Source organism: Sebastes umbrosus, chromosome 10 (genome assembly GCF_015220745.1).
Source record: "Sebastes umbrosus isolate fSebUmb1 chromosome 10, fSebUmb1.pri, whole genome shotgun sequence".
Classification (NCBI taxonomy): domain Eukaryota; kingdom Metazoa; phylum Chordata; class Actinopteri; order Perciformes; family Sebastidae; genus Sebastes; species Sebastes umbrosus.
Genome location: NC_051278.1, coordinates 20049431 through 20073357, shown reverse-complemented (window position 1 = coordinate 20073357; position 23927 = coordinate 20049431). Strand labels below are relative to the sequence as shown.

General features: G+C 41.9%; 1 protein-coding gene and 1 long non-coding RNA gene across 2 annotated transcripts in view; one reads left to right on the top strand and one right to left on the bottom strand.

Annotated features, from left to right (window-relative positions):
* The window catches only part of LOC119496062 (formin-2), a 55228-nt gene that overhangs the window by 25698 nt on the left and 5603 nt on the right, over positions 1-23927 (top strand). Inside the window, exons 7-15 of the mRNA XM_037783114.1 lie at positions 2815-2876; positions 8933-9024; positions 9126-9255; positions 9360-9506; positions 11186-11245; positions 11877-11997; positions 15367-15459; positions 21651-21702; positions 23477-23626. Of these exons, the coding sequence (XP_037639042.1) occupies positions 2815-2876; positions 8933-9024; positions 9126-9255; positions 9360-9506; positions 11186-11245; positions 11877-11997; positions 15367-15459; positions 21651-21702; positions 23477-23626 (907 nt within the window). The remainder of the gene's footprint in view (positions 1-2814; positions 2877-8932; positions 9025-9125; positions 9256-9359; positions 9507-11185; positions 11246-11876; positions 11998-15366; positions 15460-21650; positions 21703-23476; positions 23627-23927) is intronic.
* LOC119496064 lies at positions 7591-9172 on the bottom strand. Its single transcript, XR_005208625.1, has 3 exons — positions 9042-9172; positions 8044-8187; positions 7591-7655 (listed from the first exon to the last, which is right to left on the bottom strand). It is a non-coding gene; the product is annotated as an uncharacterized LOC119496064 (long non-coding RNA).

The window sequence follows — 23927 nt, the reverse complement described above, 5'->3', positions numbered from 1 at the left end:
AAGCGAGATAAAGCAATATCAGAGCTAAAAGTACCAGACAGAACTGACTGGATCAGTACAATAGTCACTCCAGGCTTATTTTCCCCCAAAATGCCTGACCTTCTTTCTAATTTAGTTTCTTCTTTCTTGTTGTTTCTTAAAGGGACTCTCTGTAAGAATCTTAGATTCTCATTTTGCTTTTATTTTGTGATTTTCCTTTTTTTTTATAGCCTGTTTAATGAGCATTGTTGGAGGGAGTCGGATATCGAAGATTGTCATTGCCAACGACTGCTTCACTGTAATGTTGAACACATGATTATAAAGAACCAACCAAATTTAAATGAGATTGCGATTATGACGTTTAGGAATTTAGGGTAGACAAACAGGCAGACAGACAGACACGGCAAAAACAAACTATTAACGGTTCTACCTGTACCTGGATCTGCTTTGCCTCTCTCAAAACTCTCCTGCAACGTCTTTTGTCGGACAGAGGGTGGTGCAGGAGACTTGGACATATGGCCATCTTCGTGTTTTTGTTCCGCCTCCTTGTAACTTTCAGGGTGTGTTGTTTTTAAATGTTTAAAGAGGTTACGGTGTTGCTGCTACTAGTGTTAACTTTCGCTGCTTCAGCCTCCAGAGATTGGTCAGAAGGCAGACGGGAGACACCGTAGTTTTGGTCTCCGGAGCTGGAGTCGACAACGTTACTTGCTCCGAAGCCCCGTCACTCCACTCAGCAGCAGAGAAACAAGACACATTTCTGCACAAACTGCAACTTCCAGTCTACATTCACTGATATTCTCAAAGCTAACTCTCTTCTGCTCCGCTGCTCGCTGGCTTTCTCACACATTTGCCGCCACTCTCTCTCGCTCTTGCTTCACCACTCACTTCCCACGTGCACACACCCACTCTTCACACTGGTGCGGCTATTCTCCCACAACACTAGTTTTCGCCCAACGGTCACATTCCTGTTTTGCAAGACGGGCTTCACTAGATATAACTTTGTTTTTTTGTGCTTCTGCGGAGTTTGTGTTGGAGTCTGAGTTGTGGTGGGGGCTGGTCGTTGTTGGCGTTAGTGGACACCATTTCTAACCGAACTTTAGCTACGGCTAAGGCACTCGTGAGTGTGCTTGACGAGACATCCATTGGATTTTCCCAGAAAAATCGGCCCGGGTTCTTCACATTAAAAGCAGTCTACAGGCTGATAGAGGAAACCCAAAAAGTTGCGGAAGGTCTCGTTTTTTAGGTTGGGTTACACCTGTTCACACATCGGCAATAGGAAATGTGTAAAAAAAAAAAAGTTACAGTCCCTTTAAGTTAAGTTAGTGAAAAGCTTATAAGAAGTCCAGTCACATTCAGTGTCCAAGCATAAGATGAAGAAGAATATTGTGCAGTCCATTACTCCCAAGTCCCTTTATCCCCTCTGACACTTTTCCCCCTGTACCTCAACAGCAAATCAGCAGATCAAAACAATGTGAGCAATTTGGACACCCACAGCACGGTGAGATACATACAGTATATAGGTGTCGAGTGCTCCACTGGGTGATTGTGCGTACAGCAACACCTCAGCCTCAACACCACAGACCCCCGGGCTCTGTTTGTCTTTAAACATTTACTTTCAAAGGATTAATGCTCACGGGCGCCAGGTCCTCGCGCCGAGACAAAAAGGCGACACAAGGAATTCAAACACAGGAGTTCAAACACAGATCTTTGTACCTTTGACAGATTTCCAAGACCTTCGTATTTATGTTTTAGTTTGTGGCCCCTTCTATGCGCTATCGTGATGAGAGCTGATATCTATGCGAGTCACAGCATACCGCGTACGGTGCTCTATGTGGGCTGTGCAGGGAGAAGTTTGCCCTTGTTTCATGCCACATTCAGCTCCAGAAAAGCAACAGGTCTCACAGATTTGAAAAGGTGTTCCACCAATGTTTATGATTGTTGTTTCGGACAAAGAAAATGTTATAATCTAGAATTTATAAAAGTGGAGGCCTGTTGGTTTTCTGACTTGTTAAAGGTGAAGTCGGTAACTTTGAGCAAATATGATCATAAAAGTTATTTTCATAAAACGGTCACTCTATCCGGACAATATTGCATGAGACAGATAATCTGAAAAAAATTGTGCTCCTCTGCCTCCTTTTAGTGCTCCTAATGGCATTTGCAAGATTTCACAGCACTAAAAACAAGCAATCAGAGCCAAGCAGTCTCTAAAGCAGCTGTCAATCACTGCTCAGGAAACTCGTAACCTCCGATCAAACTGTCAAACTATGAATCAAGATTCTGTTACTGTAATGCCTATTTTTCACCTCAAATGTTTTCAGAAGCAGCACAACAGAAAATTTGGACCAAGCTGTGAAACTGGGCGATCTAGTTCTATAATGAAACGAGAGGCCGCCATGTTGTTTCTTGTTTGAAATGGCAAGCAGAAAACCAGCGACCAATCAGGTGCATTCCACGATAGGATACGTTACCGCTTGAACGGCCAGTTGAGTGGAGCAGTGTGTCCCCTAGTGTCCTCACCGGACCTGGTGGACATGTACCACTGGATTTAACATTATAGACATGACCACTGACTATAAGTGTAACAATTTAGCCACAAATTCACAGACTGACCATACACAGTCCAGCTATATTCTCGGTTTTGACCAACTTTATATCTGTCTCATGCACTACTGTCGGTATATAGAGACCGTTTTATAAAAATAACTTTTTATCATATGTGCTAAAGTTCCCGAATGCAGCTTTAATGGAGTTCCTCTAAGGAAGCAGAGAAATGTCATGTCATGCTTTAGTGTTAACATTCACATTCACCATGTCATCTTCTCCTTCCATTCACAGCCGTCCTAAATATGGACAACACTGTTGTTGATCTGGAGACTCTGCAAGCCCTTTATGAAAATGTGAGTATAACAACAGGATGAAGAGCTACTCGGAATTGGAGATACGTCTTTTATGGTTACAACAGTTATAAACATGTTTGACTCTGAAGAGAGGATGATCAAGTCTCATGTGGACAGCGGTTTCAGTAAAGTCAATAGAGCAGTGAAAAGCCAATATCCCAAACTGAATTACATTTCTGCATTTCCCTGCCAATGCAGAACCATATAAATACACAGTGTTGAGCAACAAAGCCAGCATAATTATACAAAGTAACACCAGTGACAGCTCAGGCTGATCTCAACTGCAACATTCGGTGTGGGAAAACCTTTTCTTTTCCTCTGTGGTTCGCAGTAGGAGTGTTATTTTGGAAAGAGTTTGCTTGTGACAAATAGAATGATTTATGGTTACGCATTCATGCCATATATGAATAGCAGGCAATCATTTTATTATAGAGTGAAACCCAAGAAGGCTCAACGAGCCGCGATATCAACAAAATGGTAAAAAAAGATAATCATTCATCAGCTGTTAGTGTTGTTTTATTTGGCACTTCCCTGAGGGTAAGCCACAAAACACCGACTGTTATCCATCAAAAGATGCCTTTCGAACATTATTAGAACCTGAACGTTAGTATACAGTGTATAGGTGAGAAAAAAATCCACTTTTAATTAAATTGGTGTGTTTATAATTAGGTTTGTCAAAGTTAAAATTATATCTTAACGCATTAATGCAACTTGCGATTTTTAGATGTAGCGGGCTCAGTTTTAAAGCGAGAGTGAAAATACTGACATCATGGGAAACTAGAAAACCTAAGGAACTCATTGCATACTAGCTTGAGGAGAAGGAGGTTAAATAACGCTCCAAACTTACGCTAAATTTTGGCATCATTTTCAAAGGGGTCCCTTGACCTCTAACCTCAAGATATGTGAATGAAAATGGGTTCTCTGGGTACCCACGAGTCTCCCCTTTACAGACATTCCCACTTTATGATAATCACATGCAGTTTGCGGTCAAGTCATAGTCAAGTCAGCACACTGACACACTGACAGCTGTTGTTGCCTGTTGGGCTGCAGTTTGCTTGCTTTTGTTAATTGATTTCCAATAATAAATATATACATTTGCATAAAGCAGCATATTTGCCCACTCCCATGTTGATAAGAGTATTAAATACTTGACAAATCTCCCTTTTAAGGTACATTTTGAACAGATAAAAACTGTGCGATTAATCACTATAAAATATTTTAATCAATTGACAACCTTATTTATAATATAAAGCAACAGTCAGAGACGTCACTTCACTGTGAATATATTTCTCCATGTGAACTTCACATTCTATGTTTCACTTGAAAGGGTGAACTAAAGGAAGTGTGCATTAGATACCAAAACAAACAGGCGAGCCACAAACCGTACTGGTATGTGCGCTGCTTGGCGACAGAGTCAGTCTTCTGTAGGTCTGTCTGCTGGCCTGGAAGGGGACCAGCGCTTTGACACAGTAAACATGTTTTCTTCACGCTGGATCGGATTGACTTCACTTTTGTAATGCCCCTGTGCGGAGGAAATGATAGTTGTGAAACTCCGGCGTTTGTGTCACACTGCTCTTCTTGAAAGTGCTGGTGTGGTTTAACAAAAAAAAAAAGATAGACTACACTGAGCTTTTCCAAGTGAGACGACTACATTGTATCGTATGACATTAGCATAAAGAGAATTACGGAGCTGTCATCACTACTTTCCAATATGTCTCCATTTCGGCCATGAAGGGCTCCTTGTATACAGCAAATACATATTCATCACTGATAGAAAATCTCCCCCGCCCAGTGGAAGCGGTTCAGGACCCGTTCGAAGGCAGGTCAGTAAATAATGGAACATGAAAACGGCCGTGTTTTCCACATTTCAGCTGCAATACACTTTTAAGATGCTGTGAAATTCCTGTGAATCGCTTTTTGGCACAACTACACAGGAGAGGCCTGGACCTTTGGCTGCCAGAGGCATATTAATAATGTTGATCATGGGAATGAGGCCGAGGCTCGAGACAAGCTGTAGTTTCTGAACCAATGTGTCATAACCGAGGATCAAAAGTCGTCTAACCTCTCCGCTCACCCCGAGACTTTCAAGCCCGCTCCCTCTCTCTCCTTCTCCCCCTTATGGCCTAAGGCTGTGTTATTGAGTCGAGGAGCCAAATTGTTTCTCTTTTGTATTGCGAGACTCCATCCTGTCTGTGGGTCTCCAGCCCCCTAAACCACAGTTGGCAGCGCAGTCAGCCTGTCTTGAGGAATGCGAGGGGCTTCTAATGGTTACACCCTCGCTCACTGTGCGAGGAGCGAGATCACACGCTGCTCTCTCCCTCGCTCTCTTTTTTTCCTCTCGCAAACACACTCACAAACAAACACGTTGACCCGCACAAAATGTGCACATACTGTACTGGGCGCACTACGCAGGCAGGGGCAGAGTCGCCCAGTCTATGAGCTGCGGATTACAGCCACTCCTGTTCTTTGAACAATGAGCCGCCACCATTAAAGGGGTCACAGTGATAGTGGGACACCACTCCCTCCCCTCTAATATCACAAGCCATAATCTGGGTCCAGACAGTCTGAAGTTCAGACTCCTTTCAGCTGACGGTAGCTAAATGTCATGGAGGTCAGCCAGAGCCACAGTCCCTCCTACGGACTTTTACACTACAAATAATCACCTCATACTTAAGGGCTGTTGCGGTGAAGGAATTTCCCCTGCGGTGATAATGATTGGCTCAACAGTGCGATATGCGGTATTATTGCATGTATTTTTTTACTTTATCTTTTTTTACTGACTTTTATTAGGTATATTGGTGCTTTTTAAATGACAAAGATGACAGTTTTAAAAGTAATATATGAGTTTCTTGTATACAAACATTACTGGGTGCGTGCGCATTCGGGGGGCAAAACCACCGTTGTAATCAAAGTAGATGTTTGTACATTCTTGTTGACTATACTAGGCCCCTGCAGAGTCCGACCACCAGATGCCATTATCATATGACGTATTAGTATGAGATTTGTTTTAGATTATTATCACCTGTTATGAAACGGGTAACGTTAGATCAGACATGTGATTTGTCTTGGGGAACCAGGGTCTGTTTAGTTGACAAGTTACGTGAGTCCCTCCTGATGGGCGCCACCAGACACTTTTTCCTTAGCGATTCCTAAACAGGTATAACATTAATATAAAACTGGAGACTTGGATTTTGGTCTTGCTCTTAGTACAACCAGTCACACAGCAGCTCTTTGTATGTCGGGCAGGTGAACATTAACATTAAACCCCTGACGGAAATGTAACGCCAAAACTCAATGCAATATTGCAGATATGTCAGACTCAAACGAACATTAGCTAACGTTAGTTTTCACAGCTGCTTGTTGTTGTGACCGCGGGGGAGGAGGAGCGGCTGCCCCGGTAGACTACCAGACGTCTTCCCTTCAAAACGTAACGTTACGGCATACCGGAGTGAGCTTTCAACCATCATCCTTTGAGTGCGGGTCAATGACCCTGTTGTTGATCAGTTCATTTTTATCGATCTGTGGAGCATGACAGCTCGCCATGACCACCCTTTCCCTTGCTAGCACTGTGTGACTAGAATGCTTTTGCCCATCAGGCCTGGATTCATATTCTCCTTCTGCTTTTAAGCAAAAGCATGTGATCCCCTTGGAATATTAAACATTTTTGCAGTAACAACTCCTTGTCATCTCTGCATTGGAGCTTGATTACGCTAGACATGCTGTGCTTTCTGCCCCCCTAGCTGCGTGCGCATCTCTGTGATGACGTTGCACAGAAACCCGTCTATTAAATACTTGTTTATTGTTAAATGCAGAACAGCACATGCAGCCTGACATGTAGGATGTGACGGTTGGTCATTGTCCCTCCCCTCCTCCATTGGGATTGGACGGCTGGGTAAAAAGTGACAGTGACGAGTGCAGCGTTTTACCCAAAGTTACAAAATGTTCAACTCTCTGCTACTAGAAAAAAAACACCAATCGTGCAGCGCTCAGCGCAGAATAGACGCTCAGCGCCTCGTCATGCTGCTGGCGTTTGTAGCATAGTATAAATATTCGGCGCTCCCATTGCAAAGAATTCCAAAAAAATTAAAAAACCTGAACATAGCGGTTGTGGTGGTTGCTTGCCATCCCCTGCTGCTTGCTTATCAATATTGCAATATTGTGGTTATTGTGACATCCTTATTCATACTACTTATTTTTTACGACAAGGCCTTGTGATGTCTTAATATATTTCACATGTTTATAACATGATGCAACTTGTCATTTAGACACTATTCTTTGGTATCTCAGTGTACAAATAATCTCAAAATTCAGTTGAATCCATTGAATCCATTGAAAATTGAGTGACATATATAGTGATTAAGCCCTGGCTGGCTCTGTTTATCCCTGTGCTAGGAACCTGGCTAATGAATACCACTTGGCTACCGCTCGAATTCTGGCATCACAAATATCATCGTACTTTTACTTTGCATTCGATATTCCACATGGGACTGTATTTCTCATGCTAACAACCACTGCAACATGCCCTAGCAATTCAAAGATCACACGCTAATGCCTACTTGTCCCCAATTACACCAAACACTGCTGGGCTCCGCTGCTGCCCTTTGAAAAGGATCTGCTTTGTATTAAATATATTTACACTTTAAAACATCTCGAGAGAAGGCGAAGGAGAGCTTGCCCTCGTCGACAGAAGGCAGCGGTGTGTAGAATACTAATCGGGCCCTCAGTGCTTTTGATGCTGCCGTTTGATGTTTTCCAAGGATCCATGCCGAGGCCAAAACCCTAGAGAGAAAGATGGAGAAGAACAGAGGGAGAGACCAGAATGCCGAGACTTCGGGGGTCTATACTGTATGAGATGGTTTACATTCTCTTCCTGGGGATGGTTTTATTGTTTTGCCTGTCTGCGTCAGACACATTAACATCTATTGTCTTTGCCTCTTGTGAAACGAAGGGGCATTTCTGGCCTGTTTTTTTTATACCACCTTGTATAAAACTGTGGTCCGGGGCCTGACAGCAGGATAATAGTCAGGAATGTAGTCTGGCTGAAGCAACATTTCTCAAACTCATACTGTATAGACAGGCATTGAGTTTAAGTACAAAACAGCGGAATTCTTTTACGCTTGAGATAAAGTTTGTCTACATAAAGAAGTGGAGAACTAAACAAACCCACCTCAAGTTTAGCTGCTCTGGAGCTCTTGATCACACCAGTTGTCGTGGAACTGTAGATGTTCAAATGCCCATTTCGTCTGAGCACTTTAAGGACTTCCTGTCCATGTTGGCTTGAAAATTGAGGTTCAAGGCTCCATTCTTGAGCCTGAAAACAGCAATTGACAAAAAATCATCAGCTCAAGGTCCATTTATGTATGTCCTGGTGCTGTTGATCATATCACATGGTCTTCAACAGCAGAAAACTATCTATACCAGGGGTTGTTAACCTTTTTTACATTTTCTTGTTAATCAGTGTGCCATATCAACATCAAGGTTAGCCATTAAGTTTAATTATGACACCACATCTAAATTTAAATCTCCAATAGATCTGTAATCCTATTCCTTCCATATAGGCAACATGCATGGCAACATTTTTAAAAAAACATTTTCTCCCCTAATCCATGACATGGTACTTTTATAGAGTGCTACAGGAATGAGTCCTAAAACCCGGAAATGAGTTGGCATTTTAGCATTTGCTATACCCCCAATCTATTCCAATATAAAAGAAATGCACATACAAAATGTGTCCAAAAGACGCAGTGTATGTTCACCTGCAGAAGCATAATTCCAGTTTAATACCAATGTGTTTGGCATTAAGAGTTCAATTTTAACAGTTCCTCATGTTTCCCTGATCAAACTATGTGCATACTGTATTGTGGTCAGCTAGTCTTACACTTCAAATGGATAAAAAAAACTCCCTTTGTTAACTGTGAGACTATTCATGACATTATACATTCATATATGTAGACATTTTTATGGTATCCTGTACCCTATCTACTTTTGGGTTTCACGTGCCTATACACTGTAACATGCATTCCCATTTTAACTTTATCTTCATTTTCATTTGACAGAGAGCTCAAAATGACGAAATGGACGGCATTAAAAAGCATATTAAATCATCCGAAGACAAGAAGGACGCCAAGCCGCTGGACAAGCCTGAACAGTAAGAGCCAGACCTACCTTCAGAACCAAATTCATTAATACATATGAGAGCTGTGTCATTAAATCGATGTGTCATGGTGACTGATCTTGTGCCTTCATCAGGTTTCTATTCCAGTTATCCCAAATCCCCAACTTCTCTGAGCGAGTGTTCTGCATCCTGTTTCAGTCAACTTTCCATGAATGTATCCTCTCAATCCTCCGCAAAATAGAAATCCTCCAGAGAGTCTGCAAGGTGAGCCACTGGCCCTCTTCTCCTTTCATTTTCTCTTCCGTCACTCAATTTAACCTTCATCTCTTCATTTCATTTGTTTGTGTGTGTGTGTGTGTGTGCACCAGACTCTCCAGGATGGTAAGTGTGTATTGCAGGTGCTTGGCCTGGTGCTGGCTTTCGGCAACTTCATGAACGGAGGGAATCGGACTCGAGGGCAGGCCGACGGCTTCACCTTGGACATTCTGCCAAAACTGAAGGACGTCAAGAGCAGCGTGAGTCTATGTGTTACTTGGGTAAAAGCAAACATCACTCTCTCTACAAGAGCGGACACTCAATTGAGTGTTATTCACAAGCAAACAGGAGACTGGAACTTTGTGTATCAGAAGCCAATGCAGAAGTGCCTAAAACTTGCATTCGTTCTGGTTGCAAAAAGAAATCTGATAGTATTGAAGTCTATGAGAAAATCACCCTACTTCTCACTTGATTTATTACCTCAGTAAACATTGTAAACATGAGTTTATGGTCTCAATCACTAGTTTCAAGTCTTCTTCAATACAGCATGATGTTCATTTAGTAAATTATGGTCCCATTTAGAGTCAAATAGACCATAAAGCGGGGGATGCTTTGGGGCGTGTCTACCTTGTGATTGACAGCTACGACGGCGTTGTCCATGTTTTTGTTTTACCATTCATGATAGTTAATTGTAACATTTTGGTCGCCTAAAAATGTCTTATTCAGCGTTTGGTTGTGCTTAGCTCCACCCTCTCGTGTCACTTGTGGTTGCAAAATAACAAGATGGTGACGGTCAAAAACCAAGATGGCCAAAAATGCCAAACTCGAGGCTTCAAAACGGCAGTCCACAAACCAATGGGTGACGTCACGGTGACTACGTCCACTTCGTTTATACAGTCTATGGTGTGTAAACATTTTTGTAAAATACGTGAAGGATAATTTATGAGCTCCCGCAGAAACCGCTTCATTCTGTAATTAACATTGTGCGAGAGCAGGGGTCAGCAACCTTTACAATAAAAAGAGACATCTTTTGCTAAATTAAGTCTATTAAATCTAAATTAGCCTATCAATATTACTAATAGGTCTAAATGAGCATTTAGTAATGTGTTTTTATCAGAATGCAGTGACGACCCAAGTGCAAATAAAGTGGAAATGTCTTTCAATATTGAGTTTTTTTTGTTGTTTCTCACTGCTGATCAAGCATACCGGTAAGCCAGCAGCATTGGCGGTGAAAGCAAACAAACCTGACTTTCCTCTTTTAGATTTGGAATCCATAGCTAGAATAGCTAGGGAAACTCAATACTAGCCACCGCCGTTGAGGTTCGGCTACACATTTTTACAATTGGAGAATGTAAGAATAACTTTAGGGCTACTACATAAAAAAAACATACCGTTATTTATTTCCAGATCATTTTTTGTCAAAGCCACAGGGAGCCACTGTAAAGGGCTCAGGAGCCGCAGCTCGCTGACCCCTGTGCTAGAAAATAAGTGGTGTGGGTTGTTCCATCTATGTTTTGAGCCCAGAGCTGAGAATCCAGGAGTTGAATGGGACCTTCATTGCTGCCAAACATAAGGACCATACTGTAGCTGTGCAGATTTAGAGGGGAGGCCTTTCTGTTTACTGTTCTTATTCAATATCACAACGGGCTCAGCGTGCCCTTGGCACTGCCATATAAGGACACAGTGGTTTGTGTTTTTGTGGTGGTGGACCGGGTAAGGTATCCATAAAGAACATCAAACTTTCCACCAACTCTGAGTTATGAAAGCCATCCCAGCACAGTCGGGTTTTGTTGTATTGCCCTTCCGATGCCATGATTTATCTACGACCGCTGTCTCTATTCTTGTTTGCCACGCACAAATTAAAACGTCCTGCTCCGAAATGATTAAATTAATAAATAAAGTGGTTTATTTATTTGAGTCCTTTTTTTCTTTCTTTCAGGATAACTCCAGGAGTCTTTTGTCCTACATCGTTGCTTACTATCTAAGGCACTTTGATGAGGTATGTTTTGGTTCCTGTTTATTTGAATCACTTTTCTGTTTTAGTCTGATTTGCTTAGAAATCCTTCCAGAGCTCTCTTTTCATCTCCTCTCTTGCCAGAGGATACCATGGCTTATCCTTTATCAAATTATTTATTTTCTCTTTCCTCATTTACAGCAGAAACAAATCTCTCTCCTTCCTTGGCTCTCGCTTCTAATTCTCTTTCTGTCTTTCACTCTTCATCTCTGCTTTCGGTCTGGGTTCATTCAAACCTGCAGTCTGTTCATTGGCACAGCATCCAAAGGAGCGCTAGTGTAAATAATTAGGTTCTCCAGATGAGATGAACTCAGTAGAGTGCTGCTTGCCAAAATCAACCTGCATGACATGGCTCTAGCACTCATAATGGCCTTGTAGTAACTCCGATGAAGGGAACTGCAGTGCACCAAGCTTAATACTGATTATCTGCTGTGGTTTCAGCCGTATCTTGGATGTTTGGACTGCTGATAAGAACATGTAGGGCTCTGAAGACATTTATTTCAATCTTGCGCGGTGTCTACAGTATATACTAGAGAGGCCCTCTCCTGTTTGAGGAAGATTGACTTTGACACCGTGTGTGTGTTTTTGTGCATGAATGTGTTTTGTGCTTCACCAGGATGCTGGCAGAGAGACGTGTGTCTACTCTCTGCCCGAGCCCCAGGACCTTTTCCAGGCCTCCCAGATGAAGTTTGAGGACTTTCAAAGAGATCTGCGCAAGCTGAAGAAGGACCTCAATGGTACTGTGTATGTTTATTTCTATTTGAGCACATCCAAAACCCTTAAAGGGCATATTTACGACAAGCTTACCAGATTGTAAAGTTGGCCGTGCCATATCCAGCAAATTATGGCAGGTGTCATATCATGTTTAAGATACCATCAAATGGAAATAGATAATGTATTAATCCATGCACATTATCTCCTAGCACAATGGAAACAAAAATAATAATTTTCCAAACCTGACCAGCTATGGTCATGTGTGGATCGTAGAGGCGGGTCAACAGAGAGATAGCATCTGTTTGTCGTACAGACGAGCTAACCAGAAGCAGATGGGACTTGTCAGATGTAGACTCCTGTTGGACCTGGCGGGCCTTTACTGTCCTCATGAAATAGAGATCAAAATATAGAGGGGGCAAGGTCAGGGAACTTCCAGTACCTGCGCACACTATCACAAGGTTCAGCAGCTATTCACTGAACTGCAAGAGGCTCTCCGGGAGCTCTGAATCGCCTCACTCTGCATGCTTCAAACCTCCAACACACAACTGTTTTGAGGAGGATTTCAGAATACTGCTTCGTGTCTCTGTGCATGCTGTGCATTTCGCCCAGAGGCATCATAAATATGATTCATGAATGGACTCATTTTTTAATGCCTGCACTCTTTGACTCTTTAATTCATTCATTGTTTTTCATTCATCAATCATCAGTTGTTCAATCAGTTCCTTAATCTATTAAATAACTTTCCATGACTATACACTTTCTACTAACCAGCGTTTTCTGTGTTTTGAACATATCAATATTACTAGGTAAAACAGTTTATCATCAAAATGTTGTCGCCACTTAACCCAAGTTCCCGATACACAACATTCAAAGTCGTCAGATCGCCGTACTGTTCACACAACACAACTTGCTGTCTTGTAATCGGGAGTCTTTAAGTCGTTGTGGTTTTCACTCTACATGACTGACCGGAGACAGGGGGGGTCACACACTACAAGATCTTTCACCAGGAGGAATCCCCGATGAGGTCTCCAAACTACGTTTTGTCACGAAAACACGCAAGAAACACACTGTAAATTACGTTGTACCATACGCGAGACACAGTGCTGATGTGTTCACGAAATATAAAGAAAACTGGATAACGCGATGTAGGCTGGCTCCTGTTCATTCCTATGAGAGTTGCTCAGTGGTGCATGAAGCCAAAATGGCTCGACTGCCGAGCGATAAAGTACCCGGATCATCTGACGATCTTCTGCATCAATTCGGCCCATAGAACAGGCGCAGTAGCATTTTCTTTAACCCCGCCTCCCAACCCTCGCTCCAGCCTCGGTCTGTTTCTCATTCACATGAATGAAGGAAGGGATATAACTCTGGATTTGGCTATTAGTGCATTTTACATATTTTAGGACCTAATGATTTAAATAAGAGCTATTCAAGTGTTCGTACTGGGAAGTTGATTTCCCTCAAAAAAAATTATCCGCTGAGTGACAGACGTCTCTTTCCTAATGTAATTCTATGGGAAAAAGTATTTTTGGGCCCAATGGCATCACTTGATGGACACAAAAGTTGTAATTCCACCGTTTGGCCACTACGACAATTTGTTTCAAACGCCAGTGCTCTTCCTGGGAGCTTGGTTTCCACCAGTTTCCACACTATTTTCTTTACTATTTATTAGCTGCAACAACAACTTTGCTCCGTGTTACAAATGCAACACATAGAGTAAGTTCCTATTGTTACAGGCGACCCCTCCTCCCCCAGGCTTCCCCTCAACCCGTGTCTTGTGCTCTCATTGGCTGTCGCTCGTGGCCTGGAGTCCCCGACAGGTCCAGATATTTAGCATGCTAGATATCTGGAATGTGTCTGCGAGGCATTGGCTCACTTCTTTTAGCGTTTCACACGTGACGCTTGAACGCCGATGTGCGAGCGGCGAGCGGCGAGCCAACGCCGATTTGCCTCTGATCTGGGGCTTTTGTCTGGGAGCTCCAAAAACTGTCGGGGAGCAGAAAATCAGGGCCAAAGTCGTGCAGTGTGAACTAGCTTTTACCATCAACTTTAGGTGGAAGGGGGGGGTATTTATATTTTTTAGTGGATTTCACAAGCCAAGGAGTTGGTAGCTATGATTACAATAATGTAATATGATATACTGTATGATGAGAGTGTTGCTTCATGTAGGAACTTCATATCTTGCATTTTTTACATACAGATATACATACAGATATACATACATACAGTATATAAAACACATAAAGTACATTATATTTAATTAGTAAACATAAAAAAGAAGCTTATAAAAAATCTGTTATATTAATGCATATCAAGACGTCAGGAAAATAGTGTGGAAATTGGATTATGCTTGACATGCCAAACTGATTGGTTGAGTGTAAATAGTCCTAATGAATGAGGCAGTTGGGAAATACTCCCTTTCATTACTCGGTCTCAAGTCACTCAGCACTCGGAACACTTTCCAAGGACTGAAGTGCCTACAGGTGGTTAAAAAAAAAAAACGACTGTGTATTTTTTTGTGCTAACATGTGTGTGTGCACACGTGTGAGCATGTACATGTGTATGTGTGCTTGCAGCTCGATCGACAATTCCCCAAACCTGGTCTGTTCTCTATCATGTTTTATGTATCTTTGCTGCTAAACCAATCAGGCGCCTGATCCGTGTTGCCAAATATTGTTTTTCCTCTGCCATAATGATTCTTTAGGCTGTTCATTATTTGCTATTCATAAAGATGGAGTTGCCGGCAGGGGAAATGGACTTGCGTCTGCTTTCGACCCCAGTGGCAGTGACACATGCTGGCCGTACATAAATACATCATCACATGCTTTACCTGCAGACCTCTTCATTACCTAGCGGAGCCAGCTGAGCGCTCTAACAGACGTGAGCTTCGATGACAGTTCCCAGAGGGGGGTTCCGATAGGTAGGCGGCGCAGAAATGGCCTTGGCCGGCCTGAAGGACATCAGTAAGCAACACAGTGGAGGGAACTGGCTGTGTACCTTTTTGGTCGAGGCACCATATGGTCTATGAATTACCACTTGCCCAGTCCCGACCTCCCCGTTCCCTGAAGCGCCTCATGGCCTCTCCACCTCTAAGGCACTTGAGCGGAGTTTGTGTATCCGTTATGGTTGCAGATAGAGCGTGACGATAAGTTTCTCCCGGGATCAGAGCGCAGGCCTTCCTGGTTCCTGGGGGTGCCTTATTAGTCATTATGGGTCATTATGTCTTTGCCGACACTTATTCAGCAGAAATTCAGCAGAGATTTATCATAGCGGGCTCAGCCAGGGCGAAGGGCACTGTAGAGTTTGTAATTACAATACAAATGCTGGATAACATATTATCGCTCTGAAAGACTTTTTTCCCCTCTCATCATGATCATCTCTTGTTGTTTCAGCATGCTCGGCTGAGACTGAGAAAGTTTGCAAGTTTTCCTCTGAAGAGAACCTGCAACCGTTTAAGGACAAGATGGACGAATTTCTTATCCAAGGTGAGCCTGTTTTACAAATCAATTGAAGCTGATGGTTGATAAGACTTCCACCAGTCTCATTAAAGGATATTCTCTATTTTTCTTATTGCCAACAAATCCCATGAAAATACCAGAAACAACAATGAACTGATCCTACTAACAAGTTCTGTCTGTGTACAGCCCAGTTGCCAGGAACAAATGTTGGCATTAAATGTATACCTTAAAGGGAGATTTGTCAAGTATGTAATACTTTTATCAACATGGTAGTGAACAAATATGCTTGCACACAAAACAATGACAAATATTGTCCAGAAAAAGGGTTGCTGTGTAGCCAAGCTATCTCATTGCTCTGTGCCATAGGCTTCCATTCAAACTACTGAAAGAACGTCAGTGAGTCACACCCTTGCATTAGGTGACCTGTTCCTTCATTACCCTGAACGTGGGCAATGTAGTTAATTTTGATTTCTATATAATGTTCTATTAACTCATATTTTTAGTAACATTAAGTGTCAAACTTTATATTTAACCTTTTTCAAAAAAAAAAAAAAAAAAATGAAAGCATATATTTGCAACCTGTTTTTTAAAGCTCTGTGTGTTTAGTTGGAATAAAGTTGCCTTGGGGCAGAGCACCACAGTCAGCATAAGGAAATTGGAAAATATTGATTATCTAACTAATGCATTGTTAGTTTTTCATGAGATTTGTTGACAATAAATATATATATATATAGAATATCACCAGCCTTATTCTTTAAATATGATGAAACATGTGATTGTCAGTCTGTTTAAGCATATGATTTGCTCATCTGCGTTACCATCACGAGTTAAAACTTGAAGAAGCAAATAATTTATCCCTCCTGATTCAAACCGTATTCTGTGCTGGGGTAACCCTTGGCACATCTAAGCTTAAAATGCATCTGTGGTGTGAGAGTACGTGCAGCAGCTCATCAATCAGAATGCTGCTAGTCTTCTATGTCTGCAGACACATTTCCAAATCTGTTTCATGCTGTTTTCTGGTTGATATACACACACACAAGGGTTCAGTCAGTGTTGTTTCCATAGGGACATCTGTTTATACCAGCGTGTATTGAATAACTCACAGCTATCGTTTCAAAGTATGCCTATCTGCTTTGATGGATCATGACTGCACTTGGTAGCTGGCTCTTTTATCTTGATCTCTACCTTTTATAAAACAGAGTATACCTTGCTCTGCCTCAAAGGAAGATTCAGGATGGCCTAAGTTGAACCTGTCATGCAGTCTGTTAAATTCAAGAGAACAGAACTGGAATAAAACGGACTTGTTCGGTACCTGATCCCTTTTACTTAGTATTTTTGACGCCATGATATGTTATTGTCATATATTTATTTATTTTTTTCTGCTGTAAAAATGTCCTCAGTCCCTGTCTTCCTTTATTTTTCCACTCTGTCTGCTGTCCTGTTTAATAACACATTTTTTTTCTGTTTTCTGTCAGAGGAATGAGAGATTAGAAGCACCCCGTTGCCTCCTTGACCTCTCCTCTTTTTCCATACCTCCGTCACTCCTGTTAGGAAATCAAATAAACCTTCACAGTGAGGTGTTTACTAAGAGGGCTGTTAAAATGATGATGATGAATTGATGGTAAAAGATGAGCTTCCTCTTCCATTGCCATTTTATTCCAACAAGAGTCTACAGCCATGCTAGTGGCTCTGTGAGGCTGTACGCTCACAATGACATAAAGCTAACATGCTGATGTTTAGTAGGTTTAATGTTTACCGTATTTACCATCTTGGTCCAGCGTATTAGCATGCTAACATTTGCTTATTAGCAGTGTTGTTGTAGTAAAGGCCACCTAAACCAAGACCAAGTCATTATCAAGACCAGAGTGTATCGAGACCAAGACCAGAGTGTATCGAGACCAAGACAAGACCAGGACTTTGAGGGGTTGAGAGCAAGTCAAGACCAAGACCAGAGGGTGTTGAGACCAAGACAAGACCAAGACTTTGAGGGGTTGAGACCAAGTCAAGACCAAGACCAGAGTGTATTGAGACCAAGACAAGACCAAGACTTTGAGGGGTTGAGACCAAGTCAAGCCCAAGACCAGAGTGTATTGAGACCAAGACAAGACCAAGACTTTGAGGGGTTGAGTCCAAGACAGGACCAGGACTTTGAGGGGTTGAGAGCAAGTTAAGACCAAGACCAGAGTGTATAGAGACCAAAACAAGACCAGGACTTTGAGGGGTTGAGACCAAGTCAAGATCAAGAATTTTAAGGGTTGAGACCAAGTCAAGACACAAGACTTTCAACCAGGGCCGCTGTTTGTGTCCCGTGTGAAACTAAAAGTAACGTTGACTTATTTTGTCACATCAGTTGTTAGTCAAGTGAGTCGTGAGTCGCCAGTCACGTGAGTTGTTTGTCAGTGAAGTTAACGTGACCGTTTCCTAACCCTATCTAAGTGGTTGTGTTACCTAAAACTACGTTTATTTTGAAAGGACACTATGCATGTTACGAGCGTAAATTGACACGCTGTCCCTGGTCGGTCCAAAAGTAATGCAAGAGGGGTACCCCGTCCGTCAGTTTCCAATGCCGAGGGGCACTGACTAAGTGGCGGTATTTGATGAGTTTGAAGTGAGAATGTGTTGTCCGGGAGGCCGCTGTTTGTGTCCTGTGTGAAACCAACAAAGTGTAATTTTGTAATTTGATGCAATGAGCTACAGTGCGTTATAAAAGTGATGCTAAAGGGTCCTGACAAAGCGTTTGTATATTATGAGTTGTGATGAGAACATGTTGGACATTTCACTCAAAGCCACAAACCAGTCAACCTCATAGTGGTAAAAGATGAGAAGTTTTGTGTCAATCCGTCAAGTGAATGTTGTGAGATTTGGATAAATGAAAACCGTGACGTGCTGTAGATGAAAAATCAGGATCACCAAAGTCAGTAGGATTCATCCTCTGGGCATCACGAATATCTATACCAAATTGCATGGCAATCCATTCAGTGGTTGTTGAGAAATTTCAGTCTGGACCAACGTTGCCATCCCCAGTGCCACTAGCATTTTAAGTTCTAAAGGCTACTGTACCACATTTTTGTTCTAGATATTGTTCCAATAAAATCCACTGTAAATGTAATCGTGTTTACCCGTCATGTCTACCAGATGTCACACAGACACGCCTAAGCTTCTCCTCCATAATGTGACATCTACAACAATATTGGGATATTGCGGTCCACTTCAAAGGTGTAAGACTTAGTTTGTTATGCTTGTTTTAACATAACAAGCCAAATGTCATTCTTTATGTAGCATTGGCTTTGACCTTGGCTACACTCAGTTGGCTGTGACCAATCTTTCTGAAGGACCCGACTCACAGGCCTCTCTCCCAACTGCTTTTGTATTCAGATGAGAGTATAATATATAGCATATGTTCTTCCGCGGTAATGCTCACTGTCCATTTTAAAGGAAGTCTGCAGATGAAAGAATCTCTCTCCCCATTTCCACCCCTTTCTTTTTCCTTTTTCTCTCTGTGTCTGAGAGAAATATGGGAGCTCTCTCTTTGATGCAAATGACGAGGTTTTTCCTCTCCGAGAGCATAATGTAAGCACCGTAACATGGACATGTGACTCAGAAGGCTCCAGACGGGATTCTTGGGGTTCCTCCACTGCGGCGGTGAAAAAAAGAACAACAGCCAAATGCCTTATTTTTGTTATTTCTGTAATTTCTAAAAAGCCTGGGGTTAAACTGTTTCTGGCTCCACAGTTTAAACCGCTTTTGTTTATTTTCTGACCATGAAACTAACCACAGAATAACAGTGGGAGCGGACTTGTTGGAGCTCGGCTGTTTGGTCTAGCTCGATTTTCCCCGCTCGCTTCACAAATTCTCATGCATGCAGGCCTTTGATGGAGTCACTGTGACTAGCAAGAGAGCACTGGCCATGTGATAATCTGTTTCTGATGGACATAAAGATTAGAAGGACTGATGTCAAACCCTCCCTCCCTTTTCGACCAACTACAACTCTGCTGCTTAGGATGTCACATCATGCAGGCAGATGACGGTTAAAAGCGACATATACACCACGTTATGGTAAAATCACGTATTAAATAGACATGTTGATATGTATCTCGTTGAACCACATGAGGGGATAACAGAATCTTTAAATGTTTTCCTATTTTTGTTGCAAATACCACAGTGGAAGAATAAGTGCTGTACTTAAAGCTGGGGTGGATAGTTTACTGTTGACAGTTTATTTGCGTCATTGGGCAAAAATTCCATAGTAAACTTTCAGCATATTGTAATTCAATTCAAGTGTTCTTAGAGATAACTAGACTTCTGCACCTCCTCGTTGCTCTGTTTTCAATCTAGCCCGTGATGGGAGACTTTGGCCAATCACAGGTCCTTTCAGAGAGAGAGCGTTCGTATTGGTTGTTCTACAAACGCAGATGTGCATGCATGTCCCTTCAGTGAAAGCCTGATTCAACAGCAGAAAATCCTGCAGAAAAAGTTACCATTCCAGCATTGGCAACAACTGCCAAAGACAGACTTACTCGAAAAGAGTACGAGAAAAAATATTGGCAAAGCTTTTCCGAGATGGAGAGGGGAATATTGCTTATGGTTTAGCCTTCTGTTAACTGTAGCCAAAGGCTCACGGCTAGCTCATGGCCACTGCTAGGTTATATCTAGAAAGGATCCATCTTGTGTAAAACTCTCGCGAGAGTTTGTATGTGTTCACGAGAGTTTGTGTTCATGTGCTACGTTCTGGTGCCAGCCTTGCAGTCTTGCATCTCTATACTTACTTATAGGAAGGTTGCATTTTGCAGTTCTGTGTGACATGTTTACATGCTAACTTGAATGCAGTGTGTAATTTGTTTTTCATTTAGGTTCTAGTAATGTAATGAAGTCACGAATCAAGTCCAAGGTTAAGGTTATTTTTTTTATTATTTTAAAGTTACTATGAGGAACTTTCATTTTGTGTCAATTTTGGCGGTCCCTGTGGACAAAAGCGGTAGTGTTTCCGAGCACCAGAGTCTCTTTGGAAGACTGCTGGGAAGCCGGATCTGGGTCTATCGGCAGCGGGCTGGTTGCTGCTGGAGGCCCCGCTGAAGTGAGCTGAGGGAGTTTCTAGTGAACCTGCATGATTTTGTTTGATTTCGCACAATTCCAACCTGTAAATGGTTAAGTAGCATCTTAAAACAGCTTTCCTCAAAGAACAAAGCACAGCCCTGATATTAAGACGCTTCTAGCAAGCCCCGTTCATATTATTTATCAATTTGTCATCATTGAATTGATGAGCCGTCAGCAGAGAGAGACACGATTGTGGGATACAGCGACGTTTAGCACTGTGGAATGGTAAAGCACAGTGCTGGGCTCAAAGGGTTTGTCTGAGATCTTTAGATGTGGCTCTGGCTTCAATTACACGTAGCAACCAGATATTCCCGGGATAAGAGCAGAACACAGACTTGTGCCAGGACAGATTCTCCGTCCCATCTACTGTCATGTCTGTCTTGGAAAGCCATGAGGAGGTCATAGGTCACTTCTGATCATTTGACAGTTTAAGGCGGATGGATAAAGATAATTGAGGGGACAGAGGAGATGTGTGGGAGAGAATTTAATGTCTAACCTTTAAGATATAGACCAGCCAAAAAAAAACAAAAACAGCTGGATTGACTCTGCTACGATACATTTGAAAATGGGTGGAAAAATCAGCATGGGTCTGAAATTTGATAAGTAGTAACCTCCTGACTGAGGCTGTCACATTTCACTGCAGTTCTCTTATATCATCATTTATAACACAGTCCAAATGATCCTGATGGCCCACCGAGATAAATGTTGTGGCCTGCTGGAAATATGTCCTAATGTGTACCATGGTGTCCAACTCCCAGTTTTCTTACCCTCTCGCTGTGTCTCTTTTACTCTCACACCTCTTTGCACACACCCACACACACACAGTCATCTGTCTCCATTCGAAGTAACCCTGCACAAAGAAGCACTTGTCCCGCGATCTGCAGCACTCATTTGTCAGTTGTGCAACAGCGGACAATCCAACACTTAATAACTCGGTGGCACAGCACTGACCTTGAAGATGACTGTTGATTTAAGTAATGGTGACATGAGGAATCCCCCTATATACAAGTTGCATTGTGGGTGAAAGATGTATTTTCTGATGTAAGAGGAAATCCTGAACCGGTCCTAATCCTGATATAATCCTGTATTTACTTGTGCACTCAAAAACGTGCCTTCTTTTACAGCCAAAACCGAACTGGAAACGCAAGAGAAGCAGCTGGCAGACACTCAGAAGATGTAAGAGCTTTCCTTTTTTCTTTAAACACAGCTTCTTCACCTGAAAAGTAGTCACTTCTGTTCCATTTAACGGGTTTACATTTGATCTTTTCTCAAGCGTCAAAACAGTGATCACAGTTATGAATTTCAAAAGTTAAGTCAATCCCGTTTGAAGTGATATACGCTCACTGCGGTGAAGAAATATAATCGTGATACTTTGTCAATATTTGGGACTCCTGGTTCCTTCAGTTACATGGAAGGTGCAGGCCATCATGCCAGGCCTTCAGTAGACGGGAGGCCCCCCGTGCGGTGTCTGTGTTGTTTATCTAAGCGGAGCGAGAGTAGACAGCCTTGGCTCCAGGCTTCTGTTACTGCTGGCTAGGAATGTGTTCCTATAGCACACTCCAAACAAAGAGACCCCGACCTGTCCGCTGTATTGATCCACTGCAAACGGCCTCCACATTTAACACTTTAACGCATCCCCCGCTGTATGCACGCCTTCCTTACGCCAGATCTGTCTTTGTCTCCTTGTTGGGCATCTTTTTTTTTACTTCCCCTCTTTCCTCACCCATGCTTACATGTACTGTGCAGTATGTGCTCATATACAGTATGATGGTGTTTCTGCAATTATGGTCATTTTTAAGTACCAGCAATGTCAATGTTGACATGTAAAATGAGCCATTTAAATTATAATATGACATATTTCCAATATAATTATTGCATATACATATTACTTTACACCATATTAAATTATTTTTTTGTTTACATTTCTTTTATATGATTTTTTCATCTAAATATGCCTGTCCCACACTTTGTCCTTACGGCGACACTGAACAAATGCCATAGTAAAACTTTTATTCAAAGCCGAACAAATCTAGTTTCTATGGAAACAGAAGTTAGCAAATGAGCACATGGATGACAGGTTGGGCCACCCACTAGGTGACACCTCAAGATCAAGAAAAACAAGGTTAAGATCACCTTTTCTTCTATAAAGTATTTATTGTGTGTCCTTACCATACAGCTTAGTGATGAATCACCTGATTCGACTCTTATCAGGCCATTAAATAGGCATTATCAGTCACTATAAGCCCCATAGATGTGGGTCAGTAGGGGCCTACTACGTTGTAAAAGACATTAGACATTAGAATTGCAATTTCTGTCATAAAACACAACATGTTTTATATTTTTTTGTGTATGAAGACTGACATCAGTGGTAACTGTCAAATGTCTTAAAAATATTATATAAATTAAAAAAAGCAAAATGCATAAAATGAACGTTATTGTAATAAGAACATTTAGTAAGAACAAGTGATGAAAACCATAAAAAAATAAACATGTTACAGATTAAAATCTTAACGACTATTTGCAAGGTGTGTATTTGGGAGAATTAGAAGTGACGTCAGTTGCAGAAACACCCATGTACACAAACTTACATAGAGGCTTATTCACACCAGAGGAGTGACGAAGCTAAACACTATGAGATGTATAAGAGTTCTATTTTAGTACTGGATTTTAATCCGTCAGAAAAATACTGAATGCAGCTTTAGTGGCAGTAATTCCATTTTGAGTGCAATGTTTTTCTCTGAACTGCACAGTCACCATTGGCTTGCTTTTTTTTCCTTTTTTTTTTAGGTTGCTCTACTATTAAATCTTTGAAAAAGCATATTATTCCAAGATTAACTTTTTTGCATATTTGCTCAGCACGACCATGTTTCACAACGATTGGTGAAGGTTTCTGGAATCTTGTGGTGTAATAGTTTGGTGTGGAAGTAATGTTTTTGTTCTTTGTCCTCAGCTTCTTGGAGTTGAGTGTGTCCTTCTCAGTTAAACCCAAGGCGGGAGAGAAAGAGGTCTCTCCCAACACGTTCTTCTCCATTTGGCACGAGTTTTCCACTGATTTCAAAGACCAGTGGAAGAAGCAGAATAAGCTGATGTTGCAGGAGCGGTGAGAATATGATGACAAGTTTACTATTTCAGAATGTGACATTATATACTTGACACAGATACCTTTTTCTGATTGGACATATTGTCCTAAGATCAAATCCTGCTGAGATATTAGGGGCTTCCAGTCACTTTTTCGGTGTCTTTGGGAAGGCTACACCACTCTCTGACTTTTAAAATGTCATTACATATACACCAATGTTCCTTCCCCAAGCAAAAGTTCCCGAACCATTAATAACTTGCAGTGCATCTCGTGTTCACTGAAGATCCTATCACATTCATTCAAATTCATGAAGGGAAAAGAG